The sequence below is a fragment of the Eufriesea mexicana genome, unplaced genomic scaffold, assembly GCF_001483705.2.
Source record: "Eufriesea mexicana isolate 0111107269 unplaced genomic scaffold, ASM148370v2 scaffold5379, whole genome shotgun sequence".
Lineage (NCBI taxonomy): Eukaryota > Metazoa > Arthropoda > Insecta > Hymenoptera > Apidae > Eufriesea > Eufriesea mexicana.
The window spans coordinates 323,000-339,391 of NW_016913313.1; the positions used below are offsets into that span (position 1 = coordinate 323,000).

The following is a 16,392-nucleotide window of genomic DNA, read 5'->3' on the forward strand; positions in this document are numbered from 1 at the left end:
ATTTTTTTTTTTTTTTTTCGTTATTATCGTAGCTTTATGGTTGGTCGACGTGACAGGTATCGATTCCCGTGCCTCATCCCGCTCGCCTTTTCGACGGTTCACGCGTTCAAGGGCCACGCAAATGGTGACGAACGATTAGGGGATCGTGCGTCGAGCACGCGTGTTCACGCTCGTTTCGCACACGATCTTCCTCGCACGGCGAACACCTTTAAAGCCGAAGCAGAGTCGCGAGAGAAGCATGGCGTTGGTGTTGTATGTGCAACGATGTCAGGCTACGATCCTCCTCGCATACGCTTTCCCTTGGTATCGTCGTTGCAAATGCGTTTGGTAGATATCTTTTTTCTTTCTAATTGGAGAATTAGATAGATCGATTTAATATAATTAATAGAATTTTGAAACGAAGTTGGGAGATAGTGGGAGTTATTTATTAGGAGGTCTGTCTATGCTGATCATGGTGGAATATTTCTTACTTGTTTATCATGAATTATGAATAAATTAGGCTTCGAAATGGGTAATGCCCTTGAGGTAGTCTAATAATTAGTTCATTTCAGATTTTATACAGAGTGTTAAAAGTAAATGTATCTAACATTATAAAGGCCTCCAATGTACATACAAAGAGGAATTAAAAATATTTTATTAATATATGCAAGTTTTATTTCGTATCTTCTTTTGTAGCTACATAATTAGCTTCGTTTTTCCTCTTTAGTATATCTTAAATATTGAAAATCATATTTGATTACTATACAGAATTTTATTCCTGTATATTTTGTTCTAAAAAAACTTATTTTAAATTCTTTATCAATTTTTTATTCCTTTCGGTAGATTTCATAAACCATTAGAGTCTCATTCTCTTATTTTTTAACACCCTGTATATTTCGTAGAATTTCCTGGTTGTGTCCAGAAATTAATTCGAAAGTCACGCGTTACCAACATTTTCACTTTAATTGTAGGTACTATAGCTGTTTTATCATTGTGCGTGACTATTTTACGTATTATTAATATTCGTCTTATTATTTTTGGCTAATACTAAAATTGTATATAATTAGAATTTGTGACTAATATGGACAACCTGTCGCGAATCTGTAGCACGCGATTTTTAGTTACTACTTCATTTGCTAAATTCCATTGCTCCATTTACCATTTACTGTCTCATTTGAATCCAATGGAACCCGTGGAATTTGGTCGGGTACTCGATTTATTTATTTGTCAGTTAATTTCGTCTCCATTGATAATTGACTTCAGTCTAGTGGATCAATTAATTATGTGTAATGCGCCGTTTGGTTTCAAGGTGTCCATTTATTTGGATTGATGCGCGCGACCAATTTAGCACGGACGACTAATACATTTCGTTCGAATGTGCACATTTGCGATGCGGGAATAAATTTTGTACGCAAATGAGGCGTCACAAGTACAATATTCTAGAATAAAAGCATTACGAAATTCTACGCAGGTGCTCTAACAATCCACGAATTAATACAGAATTAATAGAACCATCTAATACGTAATTACAAAATATAATATTTATATTCCTCATTATTTACTTAGAAACTGCATAAATTAATATTTTAAAAATCTCAACCCAGTAATAAGTTACACTAAAATCACTACAACGATAAATAATAATAATACTTAAATTAGCAACAAAATTTCCATGTTCTCTAAATATACTGTACACCTTTAATAAATCCACAATGGTTCTTAAATTTCTGATAGAATGCAGGCCTCAAAAATTAAACGATCCATTACTCTCTACTCTTCGGCTAAATCCGACACAATAAATTATTCACCAATTCGTCGTGATCAAAGTCGAAAGAAAGAGATATCCTCTCGTGATCCTCGCTTCTCACGAATTCGTCTATCCGTGAAAGTGTTGGTAACTGATAACGTGCTTCCCGAGAATATCGTTCGATGTTCCTCGGCGAAAAGCTATCGATCAATGATGTATGATCGCGTGTATGCTTCGATAACTCTTCGTGATGGATCTTACTGAAAAGTTCGACCAATGATCCTCGATGCTTTTCGTGGGAATCGAAATTTCTCCGATTTCTCGCATTTCGCTCGACGTTTACGACCGGTTAAATATCAGGGAAAGCGTAAGCCAAACGCCCGCGGTTTCGTGCTCGTTTTATTCCCTCTGACGTGGTCGAGGGCTCGCGAGAATTTTCAAAAAGTCCCTTCAGCATCGATCGACGAGGAAGTTCCGGACGTTTGGCGCACGTGTTACATAGTTCAGGACGAATTTTGCTGTTTCGTGTAAAACTGCGGTTAGAGACAAAAACAAAAATCGGTACGTTAGAGGTGGATAGATGTACAAACAGACAGATAGACAAACAGGTAGAAACAGAGAGCGAGAAACAGAGAAAGAAAAGAGAGAGAGAGAGAGAGAGAGAGAGAGAGAGAGAGAGAGAAAGGAACGTAGAGCGAAAATAAAAGACAGGGAGCAGAAAAGAATAAAATTAACCCTTCGTTTCGTGTGTGATATTTCAGACGTAATAGAAGAAAAGTTTGTAATAGATAGAATATGTATAATACGAATTGGCTAAATGGTAAAGCAAGAATTTTCATTGGCTTAGAGAATTTTGGCTGTTTCAATTTGCGCATTCGCCGAGAGTGTAATTAGTTTCGTCATATCAGGTCATCTCATATGTAATGTCGTTTTTGGAATTTATTTTCCACGGAAAAATAATATTTACGTTTCTTGGGATATTAGCATCATTTTCCTCAGGCTTTTAATCGTCTCTGAAAAATCTCTCGTATTTTTAATTAAAGGCACGATTTTCATATTTAAATAGGTTTATATCGAACGAAATGGAAGATAGTAATTCGCCTGTACTAGTTCTGGGAATTCCGATGCACGCAATACCCAATTCTCAGTTAAATTATAATCATTATTAGTGTATGTTCTTTAATTGTTCTCGCTCAGTGCAGTCGAGTGTTGCCATGAAAATGAACACTTCCGTGGTTTGTTAACTACGGCCGTTTATTTTCCAAAATTGCGTGCAATTTGTCTACTTATTTAGTATTAACTGCAGCTGTTAATGGTTTAATTCTATTTCAAAAGTGCATTAACTATATCAATGAATTTTCATCTGTATGCTTCTACTGTATATTAAATAATTTATCGTATATTTCAACGATACGATCTTTTAAGTAAAATTCCTGATTACGAAAGGTTTATCACAGATATTGACTTTTCGTTTACCATTGTGCTTTATTCCAGACCTATCTTTCATTCTCAATTATGATTCTGTCAAGGAATTTCAAACCATTCTTCTAATCGTGATGGATATACAGTGTTCCTTGAATTATTTATGGACAGCGATATCGAAATATTAACTTCATTATTAAATTCACGTGAAAATGAAACAATGACTGAGAATTAGTTCATTTACAAAAATACAATTTTGAAATATTTAAAATGCACTTGTGATAGTTATCTCATCCAGAACCTGCTTTGCATGAACTTTGCAAGTATTTTTGTCACTATCTTCAACTATACCACTTCTCAAATTCCACAAATGAATTTCGATGTTGCACGTTTTTAAATTCTTACCATTGTTAAAAAATGATCGGAGTATTTTTGACACTTGACAAAGGCTATGAAACATCCCCCCTTATAAATACACTACAACGTTTGATCGAACCAACACAAAAAGCGACTTTGCATATCAGATGACCTAATACTAATAATCAAATTATAGACACATCTACATACAATCGAAGAATGTAGAATATTGAAATCTATATTTTGTGCTTCCTATCAAAATATATGAAAAAGTCCATTTTATTTACACTCGTATGTATATCGCTATGTGCCTTTGGTGCTAGAACTTCAACGTGACACTTTACATCGACTTAGCTATACTAATCACGTTTCCATGCTCGTATCATTCGTAATCCTCTAATCTCGTGAAACGAAGGAGTGAGACAGCAAACGGAAGACAAGGGAGGAACAGAAAAGAAAATAGAAAAAAGGGAACAAGAACATAACAGACGAGGCTCGGAGGAAAAAAATGTTCGAAAGAAACTATGAGAGCTGATCACAGCTAAACGACGAAGTAGCCATACCTAAACGACAGAACGAAACAGAACAGACAAAGGAGAGGAACGAAAAGTTAAGAACGCAAGGTTCGAGCCGCAAAAGAAAATGAACGCTAAATATACAACTAGAGTCGTGCCAGTTGGGAGAGAGTAGCATGGAGGGCCAATATGCTAAGTTTGTTCAACATGGACAACTTACATTTCCTTTTCTTTTCTCTTTCGTCAGCGGGTCTATTTCTCTTTTAGTCTCTTTTTCGTAGCCATACAATTTCTTTAAAAAGGGTTCTGAGGGTGGAAGCGGTGGAACAGGGGGAGAACGGCCAGAAACAGTTAATGGTTCTATACACATGAAACTTCGGGCTCACAGAGTGACAATACGTGGACGAACGTCGATGTGGTGAAGAGACGCCGCCGGAAGTAAACGCGGGGCGTGTCGACAGAGTTGAGAGATACAGAGAAAGAAGTGCCTCGTGCAGCTTCATTGGAGCCGTATAGGACAGTATAGAACAACAGAATCGCGTGTCGTAGAAGGAGCGACAGGGAGAAGTCGACAGGTGGAAAGTACAGGGTGATTCGCAAGGCAGTACTTGGACACCCCCAAATCATCGCAGTAGGAATTCCGTGTCCTCGCAGGATAATCGAACAAATGTATACAGGCGACTACACCTCTGTGCGTCTAAATGCGGGCTGTAAAATTTCCAGCGCAAGACTCTCCGAATACCAGGTACCGCCTGTGAGTCCATTAGCCAGCGAATCACCCTGTATAAAGCAAAGTGAAATAGAGGGTGTCACTCGCGTCTCCGCTCGCGTCTCCACTCACAATGACACACACGTGCATCCGTACGAGTGCGCGTACGACGCATAAAACCGATCAGTCGTAGTACCCGAGATCTATAAAACATGCGTATCTTCCCGACGATTTCGCAGCATCGTCCCCATCCCCATCAGCCATGTGCATTCGCACGCGTTCACGCGTATGTATGCACGTGCAACGGATATCTCTATAGGGGAAACTAAAGAGTGAAAAGAAAAGAGAAGAGAATGAAAAGAAAGAAGAAAAAGAAAGCAAGCGAAGAAAAGATCGAGCTGTGTAGTGCCTCTATGCGTGGCTACGGCTCGAGCTTCCGCGCAAGAATTTCTCTCCTATGTTCTTCGTTTCTCCTTTGAGTTTATTTCTGCTCTATCTTTACATCCGATTACACAGATTCGGGGGATGATTCGCGTGAATATTAAGTCAGGTTGTGCTGGCGTCGAGCGTGCGTGCGCACTGTTCTCGCCCGCTTGCGACGATCGCCTATCAGCTAGTTAAGTAAGTAGATCGTGTCATTCGTGGATCACCGATAACGAGTGATGATCGAAAGCGTGTGTGTACACGTGTGCGAGATGTGTGTTTGATTGAACGGGAGCGTGATCGAAACACGTCGAGTCGAGAGCTCGGATCGAGAGACGGAGTATCGAGATTCTGAGGAACGAAAGCGGAAGAAAGGAGAAGAACGGCGACGACGCAACTCGCCCCAACTGACACTCTCGTGTTCCGTTCTCTTTTCGTGATCAGACGTATCGCGCGAGGCTAAAGGGATCTTTCTCGGTGTTTTCGAACCGGGACGACTCTCTCTCTCTTGCCACGATAGGGCAGACTGGGGTAGCGGTGCTGTTAACGTTCGTTCTCTGTCGCGAAGCTTTCATAGGGGATGAGTTTTCCTCATACTCCGCTTTGTGTTCGATGCAACGGTCCGCGATACCCTCGAGGACACACGGTCTCAGCTCCACTGTCTTTTGTTCACTCGGATAGACGGAGTCGGATAGACGATCGATCCTCGAGATGTACGCTGCCGAAAACCGCAAGTTTGGCATGAAGATTCGCGTCATCTAGGGCTAACTTGACGCTCGCTTTTCCGCTATTCTACGTAAGGTTACACATAAAACCGGTGCACAGACGCACACATTTCTTAGCATTTATCTAGACCGATTGTCGTACGCTCCTTCGAACAGCGGGAATTTAAGCAGCGAACGAAGCACTCCCGTTTGGTTAAAGGGAAGCGCGCCAAAACGAACACGGCCATGCCGAAAGCATCTGCTATAGCTCCTCCTCAACGACGAGGAAACGTCGATCGTTGGGGAAGGATTGTTGCAACGAGTCGAAACTCCAAATTTCGAAGCTACGTATATACAAGTACTGTTTCCAAGCAGTTTCGTTGCAGGTAACTCGGTTATTTGGAGTCCTGGTCATTCTCAGGGCGTGTACAATTTCTCCATTGTTCCAATTTTGTTTTGTTACGAATAATTTAATTTCTCCATACTACGAATTTCTTGACATTTCATTAATACTTCAGTTTTCCTTTGTTACCAATACTCTTAGACTTTTTAAATTATAAACGGAAAATTACAAACTATAAATTTATTTTTTTTATCGTTAAGTTATCAAATTTCGTTCTTTTAATTTGGAGAAATAGGGAGATTTTTCTCCAGTTATCGTAATTTCTTCAACGTTTACTTAGCGTTTGAAACAATTCAGCTGCAAATAACGTGTGATATCGCGAAACGTGATTGACATTATATGACTCGCTGCCTCGAGTAGATGCACGGTCGCCGGATAGTTTATTACGAAATCCTTTCGTTAAATGGAAATAACGTGGTTACGTGTATAAAGCGTCGACGGACTAAATATAAAATTTTATCCCATTCAACGGAGCTGACTTCGATTGACGTCAGAGAGCGAACGCGCCTCTTGGATGACCGACGTCAATTCCATAAGTATTCGAATGGAGCAAAACCGTCGTTAACTGACATTCGCCGCCCCGATGAGATGCGTTTGTTCTAAAATCGGTAACCTGGAACGGATTGAATCGTTTCGAATTTTTCATGAATGAAACGCAAACGACGCGAATATCGATGAAAAGCCCCTGATAACAAATTCTTCCCATGTAAGTTGAAACATAGAACACGTTTACTCCAATACGTGACTTTACGTTTTCTTTGCGAAACGATACAAACGAGCGAAATATGAAACTCGAGGTGATTTATTTCAGGGAATGATGGTATCTTCCTTCGAAGAAACGATCACGAATTTTACAACATCGTTTGTCGAAACGTTTTAAATAATTTACGAATTTTTATTTTATTCAAAATTTCGTATTTCAGGTTACCTTTTAGTTGAGGAACTATACATCGCGAAATTGTAATTTTTTAATCTTTCATTTTCACTATTTGAAGTTTAAAATTCTTCATTCCTGGATTATTTAATTCTCAATTTACAACATCGTTTGTGGAAGCCTTTTAAATAATTTACGAGTTTTTATTTTATTCGAAACTTCGTATTTAGGTCGATTTTTATATTTCAGCTTACCTTGTGGTCGAGGAACATCGTGAAATTGTAATTTTATAATTTTTTATTTTCACTATTTGGAGTTTAAAATTCCTGATTTTTGGATTCTTTAATTCTCTATGTTTTAATCTTGAATTTTCAAGCTCAGTTTTCTAATCTCCAGTTCTTTAATTTTTTCAAATGCATTTTCGTGATGCATTTGATCATAGAATTAAGCCAATTTGTAGCAATATGGATTACTATTGTTATTGTTATTCAACCACACTTTCTTCGCTGTATCTTATTATACTTAAGCAGAAACGTTGGCACGAGTTACCTACAATCTGTTTCCTGCTCTGAAACAATTACAATTGTATGCAACTTCTGGACACCTATGAAATTTCTTAGCTTACAATACGGAGTAATACACTAAACGGTCGCGGAGTAGGATTCTAAAATCCAGGGTCTCGCAAACTCCATCTGATACACGTAATTATAATAATTATTACGAGAAACACCGAGACACGAAAGCGATACCTAATTAGAAGAAGAATCCTCTACCGGTTTTGGTCCTGTGTCATGTTTACCTGTAATATTACATCAATTTGCAACCGTATCTCTGCTATGCGAAACTTCGGCTAGGATCCAAGTACGCTCTGATCGCTACCAGAAATCTCTACGAGTCGAAAGTTGGACGCGAAATTTACAAATTTACTCTTCGAACATGTTATCTCTAATTTAACTTATTCTGTTCTCTAGAAGCTACACAGTTCAAAGTCCAACAAAGGAAGAATGCGTCCTCTATTGTTTATTTTTCTACTCTACGAGTATCCTTCGATCTTCGAACTCGATTTCTCGCGATCAACGAGACGCGAGACTTCTCTTTCAGCAATGAAAATGATATGGAGATACAAAGAATCCCAGAAATTCTTATTAAATATCTGCGCGAATAACGGAGTACCTCTGTCGCTGTTTTGCCTTTGACATCGGCTAGCCTTCGCTATGATCGAGCAGCGATATCCTCGGCGTTCCCCGGCCGAATTATCAGACCAGATACTTTCTGCTTCAGCAATGGCGAAACACGGAATCAAGACGCGATATTAATCATTTCGTTTCTTCCGTGAAAGCAACGAACCGAATGGAGAAACGGAAACCCAAATGGAGGAAGAAAACGTACATAAGAAACACATAGAATCCCGCAATCGATCGAAAAAATCTTCGGTTGATCTCTCGCAGCTACAGCTTAACGACGATCTTATTTATAAACGACGTACACCTATTGTCAGAAACCCTGTATAATTATTTACAGATCCACCCAGAAGAGAGACACACATATTTGGTTAAGGTGTTATACGTATAGCGTGCTTGATCAGAGAACATGTATCTGTTATATATAAAGAGGTGATAGGAAAGTTGTTATCAAGCAAGCCGACACCTGGTCCGAATTATGGTTTACACTGATGCATGGGTGATCCTTAGCTAATAGCACCTAGACTTGATACAAGGAAGCATATCCTCTGTCTCTCTCTGTCTCTCTCTGTCTCTCTCTCTCTCTCTCTCTCTCTCTCTCTCTCTCTATCTATCTCTCTCTCTCTCTTGTTCGTCGTTCTTCGAGAGTCTCGAGTTAGAGGATTATGTTCCCCGTGACGCACGTTATCGGATGAGACATCGAGTGAAAGCATACGGTTTATTAACTTCGATAACTTGATCGGAAAGACACGAAATTACGGGAAATGATTTAGTTCCATTTATATCTACGCCTACGTTCTCCTAAATCCGTTGCGATAACCGAAACGCATTCGACAGCGCAGGCTACCTACGATCCTTCCGCGAGATAGAACAGGGGAAGCGTGTTCTTTGCAAAAGTCTGATAAAAATGATGTAATCTATACTAAAACTTTGAATTTTGTATTTCCTTTTTAAATCTCTATTTCTGGAATCTTTAATCGTGAAATTTTTAATCTTTCCCCCTTTTCTTTTTGTATAATTTCGTAACTTTTAATTCCCTTTTTCTTTTTGTATAATTTCGTAACTTCTAATTCCCTTTTTCTTAATTTGAAAATATGGTTCTTTGAATATAGAAATTTTTAATTTTCCCCTTTTTTTGTATAATTTCGTAACTTTTAATTCCCTTTTTCTTAATTTGAAAATATGGTTCTTTGAATATGGAGATCTTTAATTTTTCCCTTTCTCTTTTTGTATAATTTCGTAACTTTTAATTCCCTTTTTTTAAATTTGAAAATATGGTTCTTTGAATATAGAAATTTTTAAATTGATTTGATTTGGAATACAAAATTTTGATTTCATTAAGAATAATTAAATTATAGTTGTAATAAGGTTTGCATCGTTCGAACGCTGTCGTGGTCGCAAAGTCGGAGTACGTTTTCTAAAATTCGTATCGGTGTTGGATTAAGAATGTAGAAATTTTACAAGGTATGACTGAAAGCATGGTATCCTATAACTGAGTAGAACATAATTTCCTGTGCAAAAATAGATCAGAAATGAAAAATACGATTTATTTATTCAAATAATAAATAAATCAAAGAAGATTCTGGATCAAGTTTTATTTTATATTTCGGATCTCCCTCTGCACGAGGAGTTGCCTATCGACTGGTACAATCCTTTCAGTCCCACTCTGTATAATTAGATGTAACGACAACACGTGTCAGAAACGTAAACAAGCGAAATGTTAATTAATTCTCAATCGATAGATTAACTGAATTAATTAACTTGACATTTGCCCAAATGTCGCGTGTCTCTGTAATTCGTAATCCTAGAAACCGTGTGCATAACTGTGTACACAGCAAAAGGTACACAGTCCTCGGAATAAATTTTTGAACAATATCCAATGCATTTGAAAAAACATGACATGTACCTCTGAATAATCTCTTTATCATTTCCATGGACAGGTTTGATATGTATTTTCGAAAATTCATTGCGCGGAATATTAAAATTCGTTGGGGGTATTTCGTTGCTAAAATGGAGATTTCGTGTGAATGATTGACGGGAGTTAAATGATCAGAGAAAGTTAAATGTTCGATAATACGTTACAGTGCAATACAATTCCGTGTATTACCGATACAAAAGCTGTTCCACCATCGAGTAATTATTTATATTTTTTTTTAAACAGATTACATTCAATATCCCTTGCACGCAAATTTCAAATAAAATATGGAACGACACGGAAAATTAAATACTCTGGAGTTCAGACGAGAACTCTAATTTTCTCGAATTATATGCTCTTTTTCTTGAAATACAAGCTCTTTTTTCTGCGAATACAAAACGTACAAAGTTTGGTCTCTGTCGTTTACAACGTATCCATGGTATTTTTCTCGTGCAATTTAACGCGTTGCTTCGAGAATGGGAATTTCAGTGGTAACCGAGAAAAATCGCGTTGGTCCTCGTTTCAATAATAAAAAAAAAAGGGAATCGCATCGCGGTTTCAATTTTCATCGTTTCATGGCTAACGTTTCATTACGAGATCCTCGAATTCGCGTTAGATCAACGCTGCGACAAATATTTACACGTCAGTCTTCCACTAGACACATGTATGTATATACACCTTGTACAAACTCAAATTCGATACACTAAACATTGGACAAGATAGGTTATCACTATTTTGGGGATGGATATTTGCCACGAGGCAGAGTTCGAAGCGTTGCATCACGGGGGTTGAAAATTGTCCTGATATCGGGTTTTGGTTCTTAAAATAGTTGGAAGGGTAGAAATGATGTTACGGCTCTAATGAATATAGTGGTTCTGGTTTATATCTATTTTAATTTTGATTCTTTGAGAAATGTATTATATCGTCTTTTATCTATCTGCTACAATTTATTTTCTTCAATCAGAGTTATAAATCCGATAAAATCACACTTTTCGTCGGATCCTTTTATATTAATCATTAGTTTTAGTATGAATATTAGTGAGATAAATAATAAGATAATAATAATAACAATAACAGAATACAGACCAGAACTACTGACACTTTTCACAATACAATACGACATAAATTAAGAGCCAAGTTAGACCTGGCTGTGTCCTGTCCAGCCGCTGGAGAACCCCGGGAAGGGAGAATAATAATAATAATAATAATAATAATAATAATAATAATAATAATAGTAATAATAATAATAATAGTAAGAACAAAGAAATAACGATTAAAAAATGAGGAAATAAAATAATAATTCATTTCAATATTTCAATCAATAAAATAAAATAAACCGATAATTACAGAATATACTCAATAACCAAAATTAAAATCAATGTTATAGTTTCTGGGAAACCGAAATCAAAAGAGATATAAATCAGCACAATTATATCCTTAAAAGTAATAATATCACTTCGATTTTTACGGGTAATTTGGTCTCACTGGAAGGCGATATATAACAGTTTAATTCAGTCTTCCTCAGAACGGTCTCAAGTCCAACTGCAACCACTCGAATCTCAAGGAGTATTCCTCGATTGCATTGGCTTATTAAAATTCAATGCATCCCTGAACGATCTCAGTTCTGAAAGCCCTAACGTTAGATTTAGTTCTGACCTATATAAACAAGATCATAACGAAAACGAGGGCGAAGAAGAGGCTGAGGCTAAAAAGTCTAGTCGATATGTTCGATTTTCTTTCAGAATCCTCCGTTCTTTTCGCGGAAGGATCTCTGTGGAAGGTGCTTTGTGCCGTTCAGGTTCGCTCTGTTATCTGCATAGAGTGCAGCGTTTTGCAGTCTGCCAGATCGCTGGCTGCCATTTCCTGTTCACCATACGTGAACACGGTTACACGTGGTAATACACGATGGCATTGGAACGCATAACAGGTGAAATTGGCTCGGTAGTCGCATCGGATACGGATTATGAGATATATACAAAGCGAAAGACCGAGAGAGGCGGTGGTCACTTCCGGTTTCTAAAGTGTAGGTGTTGCTGTTGGCGCTTCACTTTTCGCTACACTAACAGAACTCGGTCTAATCGAGGTTTACTTCTCCCGTGTAGTTTTATGCGTATGCGTGTACATTGCGTGGAAATGAGAGAAAGAGGGGGAAAAAAAAAGAAATAGAGACGGTCACGTGTAGGTGTCAATTTATGAACTCGTTATACCGGCGTCTTTGGCAGTTTCCTGCGCGTCGGTGAGGAGGGCGTTTTATCCGTTTCACCTTCTGAAAAATATTTCAGGTTCGTCGTGAGAATAATGCATGATACAAACACACGTTTACGTAGCGTCACGTTTTATTTCGCTGCTCTGATATATTTGTTTTACTTTTAACAGCATGGTTAATTTTCGTCGGTGGAGATTGGTATATGTGCTTTACTCAGGGTATGAAATTATTTTATAATACCATAAAGAGCAGGAAGTAGCGCAGCCTTGTTTATGTAATACAGCACGCTTCTTTTAATAGAATTTTTTAGCGAAATGGAAGAGGAAATGGTGATATGGAACTCAGTCGGTAAATTGGAACAACCGCGATAAAAATTATATTTTAACCTGATTTAATGTACCGTGGATATAAAAGTGGGATCGACATTTCAAACGTGTTTAATCCTGTGACACAATTTCAATCGTTTGTGTCATATTCGAAAATGTTTTTCATAATTTTCAGTTCATTATGAAATTCCTGTGTGTGTGAGAAGAATAAACGAGGTTTAGGTTAAAGCACCGTGTTGCTGAATAAATTCTCTAATTTTGAAAAAATCGTCTTGCAGATGTTTCTCTGTTTCATTCAAAGTAGTACTATACTGGGTGTTCGAAAAGGTCAGGGCCAAACATACGGCATGGAATCTCCCTGACCCCATTTACACCATAAATTTCGTATCTGTAGTTTACTGGTTCACGTTCTATAAATATTTTAAGGGTTTATAGTCCTCGCTAAGAGAAAAGCAAGAAATGTCCAATAAACATAGGTTTTACAATGGATTCCTTCAGCATAAAATCGATTTTTATTACTTAGGAATATTGGATATCGCGAATGAGTTTCGCGAAATTTGTATAAAAATGAAAAGAAGACATGTGAAAAGTTAATTATCATAAGTGAAAATAAAATAAAATAAATTTGTAACGATTCTTTTTTGTGAACCTTGAATTAATATACAATCTTAAATATTGTTAATTAATAAAAGTCGATTTTACGTCAGTAGGATTGGTCATCTATGTTTAATCTAGATCATAACCTATATTGTTCATGCTATGAACCCTGACAGTCCTTAACTCTCTTTTCATCACTCTGTATATGAACATATATAAAGTATATGCTAATCTATAACACATACAAAAAAAATAAATTAATTATATCAAATAAAAATAAAATAACGTAAATCTGTAATAATCTTTTGTTAGAAATCTTGAATAATATACGATCTTGAATATTATTAAATAATAAATTCGATTTTACATCGATAGGGTTGATCGCCTATGATTAACCTAGATCCTAACCTACATTGTTCACACTATGAACTCTTAAAGTCCTTAACCGTCTTTTCATCACTCTGTATATGAACATATATAAAGTATATACTAATCTATAATACATAAATAAAATAAAAATATTAATTTTATTTCATAATATAGGTTGTTTCACATTATAGAATCGTTCATATCTCAATTTGCATAAGTACTCATTAACTCGTGTGATCTATTTTCATCTACTCGACCTCGTTAACTCATACCACAAGTTTAGCCCAGTACAATCTTGCCGAACACCCGGTATATCCTTGAAAAGCAAAGAAAGGTTGCTGCAAACGTCAAAAGTAAAGCAAACATATCAGAGTCCATGTAACAAGGTTAAATTGGACACGGCGTATTTCTCGAAATTCTTTTCTCCACGAGAGAAAAGAATACAAACAAGACGAACGTTTAATCCCCGACAGGGCGAAGGACGAACGAGCTGCTATCGGGCAGCTCAAACGATCAACTCTTTTTCCCGTTGTTCCATGCGCTCGAAACGCGACCGAGTCCCGGTTCCGCGCGAGTTATCGATTTTAAAGCCGACGATGCACTCCGGTTGCATTCTGCGTCTGACGATTGATCTTTTTCAACGGGCGCGCGATTCCGACGATCCCGACGATGCTTGCGACCATTCGTTTCGTACTCACCCATCAGCAGTCCTAGATTTCCCGGCACTTTTCCCGACGACGGAGCCGTGGCCAGATCCTCCGGCAAGTCCCCGCTGCATTCGCGTCACGTAAAAGCAGCGATGATATACAATTGAAGCAATTCGAATCACTACTTTTCGACTCCATTCGGTCGACTACGTTCTATTTCAGTGCTCTGCTCGTTATTGTACTTACGTGTCAGAGGCGTGCTCGATTACCAGCTCGACCACATCGCCTACCCACTCCGTTATCTGAACTACTTCCTCGAAGCTCCGATCAACCAGAGACACTCCTGCCCACTCGAGCACCTGTAAGGAGAGACAGATGTTCCTTTTAGTTTCTTTTGGTTTGGTTTGGGTGAGTCAGGGAATGAGTTCTGCCAGGGGCAAGTCACGGGGGAGCACCGGCTGTGTTCGTTTCGAGTTCAAAATGTTCTACCAGCACAGCGAGGATGGCCACTGTGGGGTAACAAGTTCCGTGGGTAAAAGTCCCACATAACCCCGTGCCCTACCCCAGTGGCCTAGGGTATCTTTGGAAGATTTCCTGTAGGTAAAAAGAAAAAGAAAGAAATGGGTTGGGAAGTGAGTGTTTTAGAGTTTGCGATAGGGAAGAATGTGTGTTGGTTGGGTTAGGTGCTATATGTATGGGGAGGGCAATTAGGGTGGAGAGTGACGTTGGGACTTTGGTGAATTGGAATATATTAAAAAAGATCTCATTTTGAATAACTTTTTAGCGTATAATATTATTGGGTTGGGTTTAACTATTGAAATTAACAAAATTCTATTCCTCCTACTATTATGTACAGAGAATGCAGCGTATGTGTATTGGTAATATTCCTTTTTGCCATTGGTATTTGCTACGTAACTTTATTATACCATGATAATTCACGAATAGAAAATATATTTTTTATAAATATAGCAATCGAAGTGAAATTAGTTTCTTTTTCATTATAGTATAAATGCAATAATTTGAGGTTACGTTATCAGTGGTAGATTGAAAGGATAGGCTCTGAAGGTAGAGTGAAGGTTAGGTGAGAATAGGGTCAACATGATATAATATCGAATTTTACAAATTTCTTTAACTAGCTGATGCTTTGCTTTCATCTTGCCAATTAAAAGATGTTTAATATGATATTTATGCTCTTCAATATTCTATACACAAGAGCATATGTTATAATAATAATTGATGAGATTATCAAGACAAATGTTCTCCATGATTAAACAAATACGTGATTATAAAAATAAATTATTATTACCCATATTTATAAAATAAATATAGATAAGAACAGAAGTAGAGATCAGCCCAATCAAGACCCAAATATACCTTACATACTGAATGAGTTCTCAAAGTTGTTCTTTCCAAAAACAAAGCTTCCCTGCGAAAACTTTATTCTACACTTTCGACATATATTTTCAAAAGTAATCATCCTCTTTCCTGTTATATCACTGATCTACTTCGCAAAGTGTATAGCAGGCTCAACAATTGTAAGCTACGTTAGTTTAAAACGCAACCTCAATTCTAGAATCACAATATATGTATTTAAATAAAGTACCTATATATATAATATTAATCGACATTGTATAATATAAATAAATAAATGCAGTCATTCGCAAAGGTATTCGTAACTTTGCTTATATTCCAAACAATTTAGAAACGAATGAAAATTTATTCAACCAATATTTTTTCTCTAATTTTCACTCTATTATGTTTCTATCTATTAGTTATTATAAATACAAAAAGTTATGACTATACTAAGTGCTTTGACACTTAAATTTAAGATTTTTCAAAAAACTGGAGTTAATCGATTTGTGCAGTGAACGGCTCATATATTAATTTGTTAATTGTTAAAAAACGTACAAGATATTGGTTTCCATTTCTATCCACTACTCTAACACATTCCTACTGAATTGTTAATTCTAAGATTAAACGAAGAAATGACCATTTTGCTCATCTGAATCTTCAGTCTC

The 16,392-nt window shown here is 37.2% G+C and overlaps 1 protein-coding gene across 1 annotated transcript in view; it reads right to left on the reverse strand.

Annotated features, from left to right (window-relative positions):
- Positions 1–16,392, reverse strand: part of Fife (regulating synaptic membrane exocytosis protein fife) — a 150,494-nt gene that overhangs the window by 18,744 nt on the left and 115,358 nt on the right. The window contains exons 12-14 of the mRNA XM_017906390.1: positions 14,621–14,733; positions 14,426–14,499; positions 12,437–12,495 (exon numbers count right to left, since the gene is read on the reverse strand). Coding sequence (XP_017761879.1) covers positions 12,437–12,495; positions 14,426–14,499; positions 14,621–14,733 — 246 coding nt within the window. The remainder of the gene's footprint in view (positions 1–12,436; positions 12,496–14,425; positions 14,500–14,620; positions 14,734–16,392) is intronic.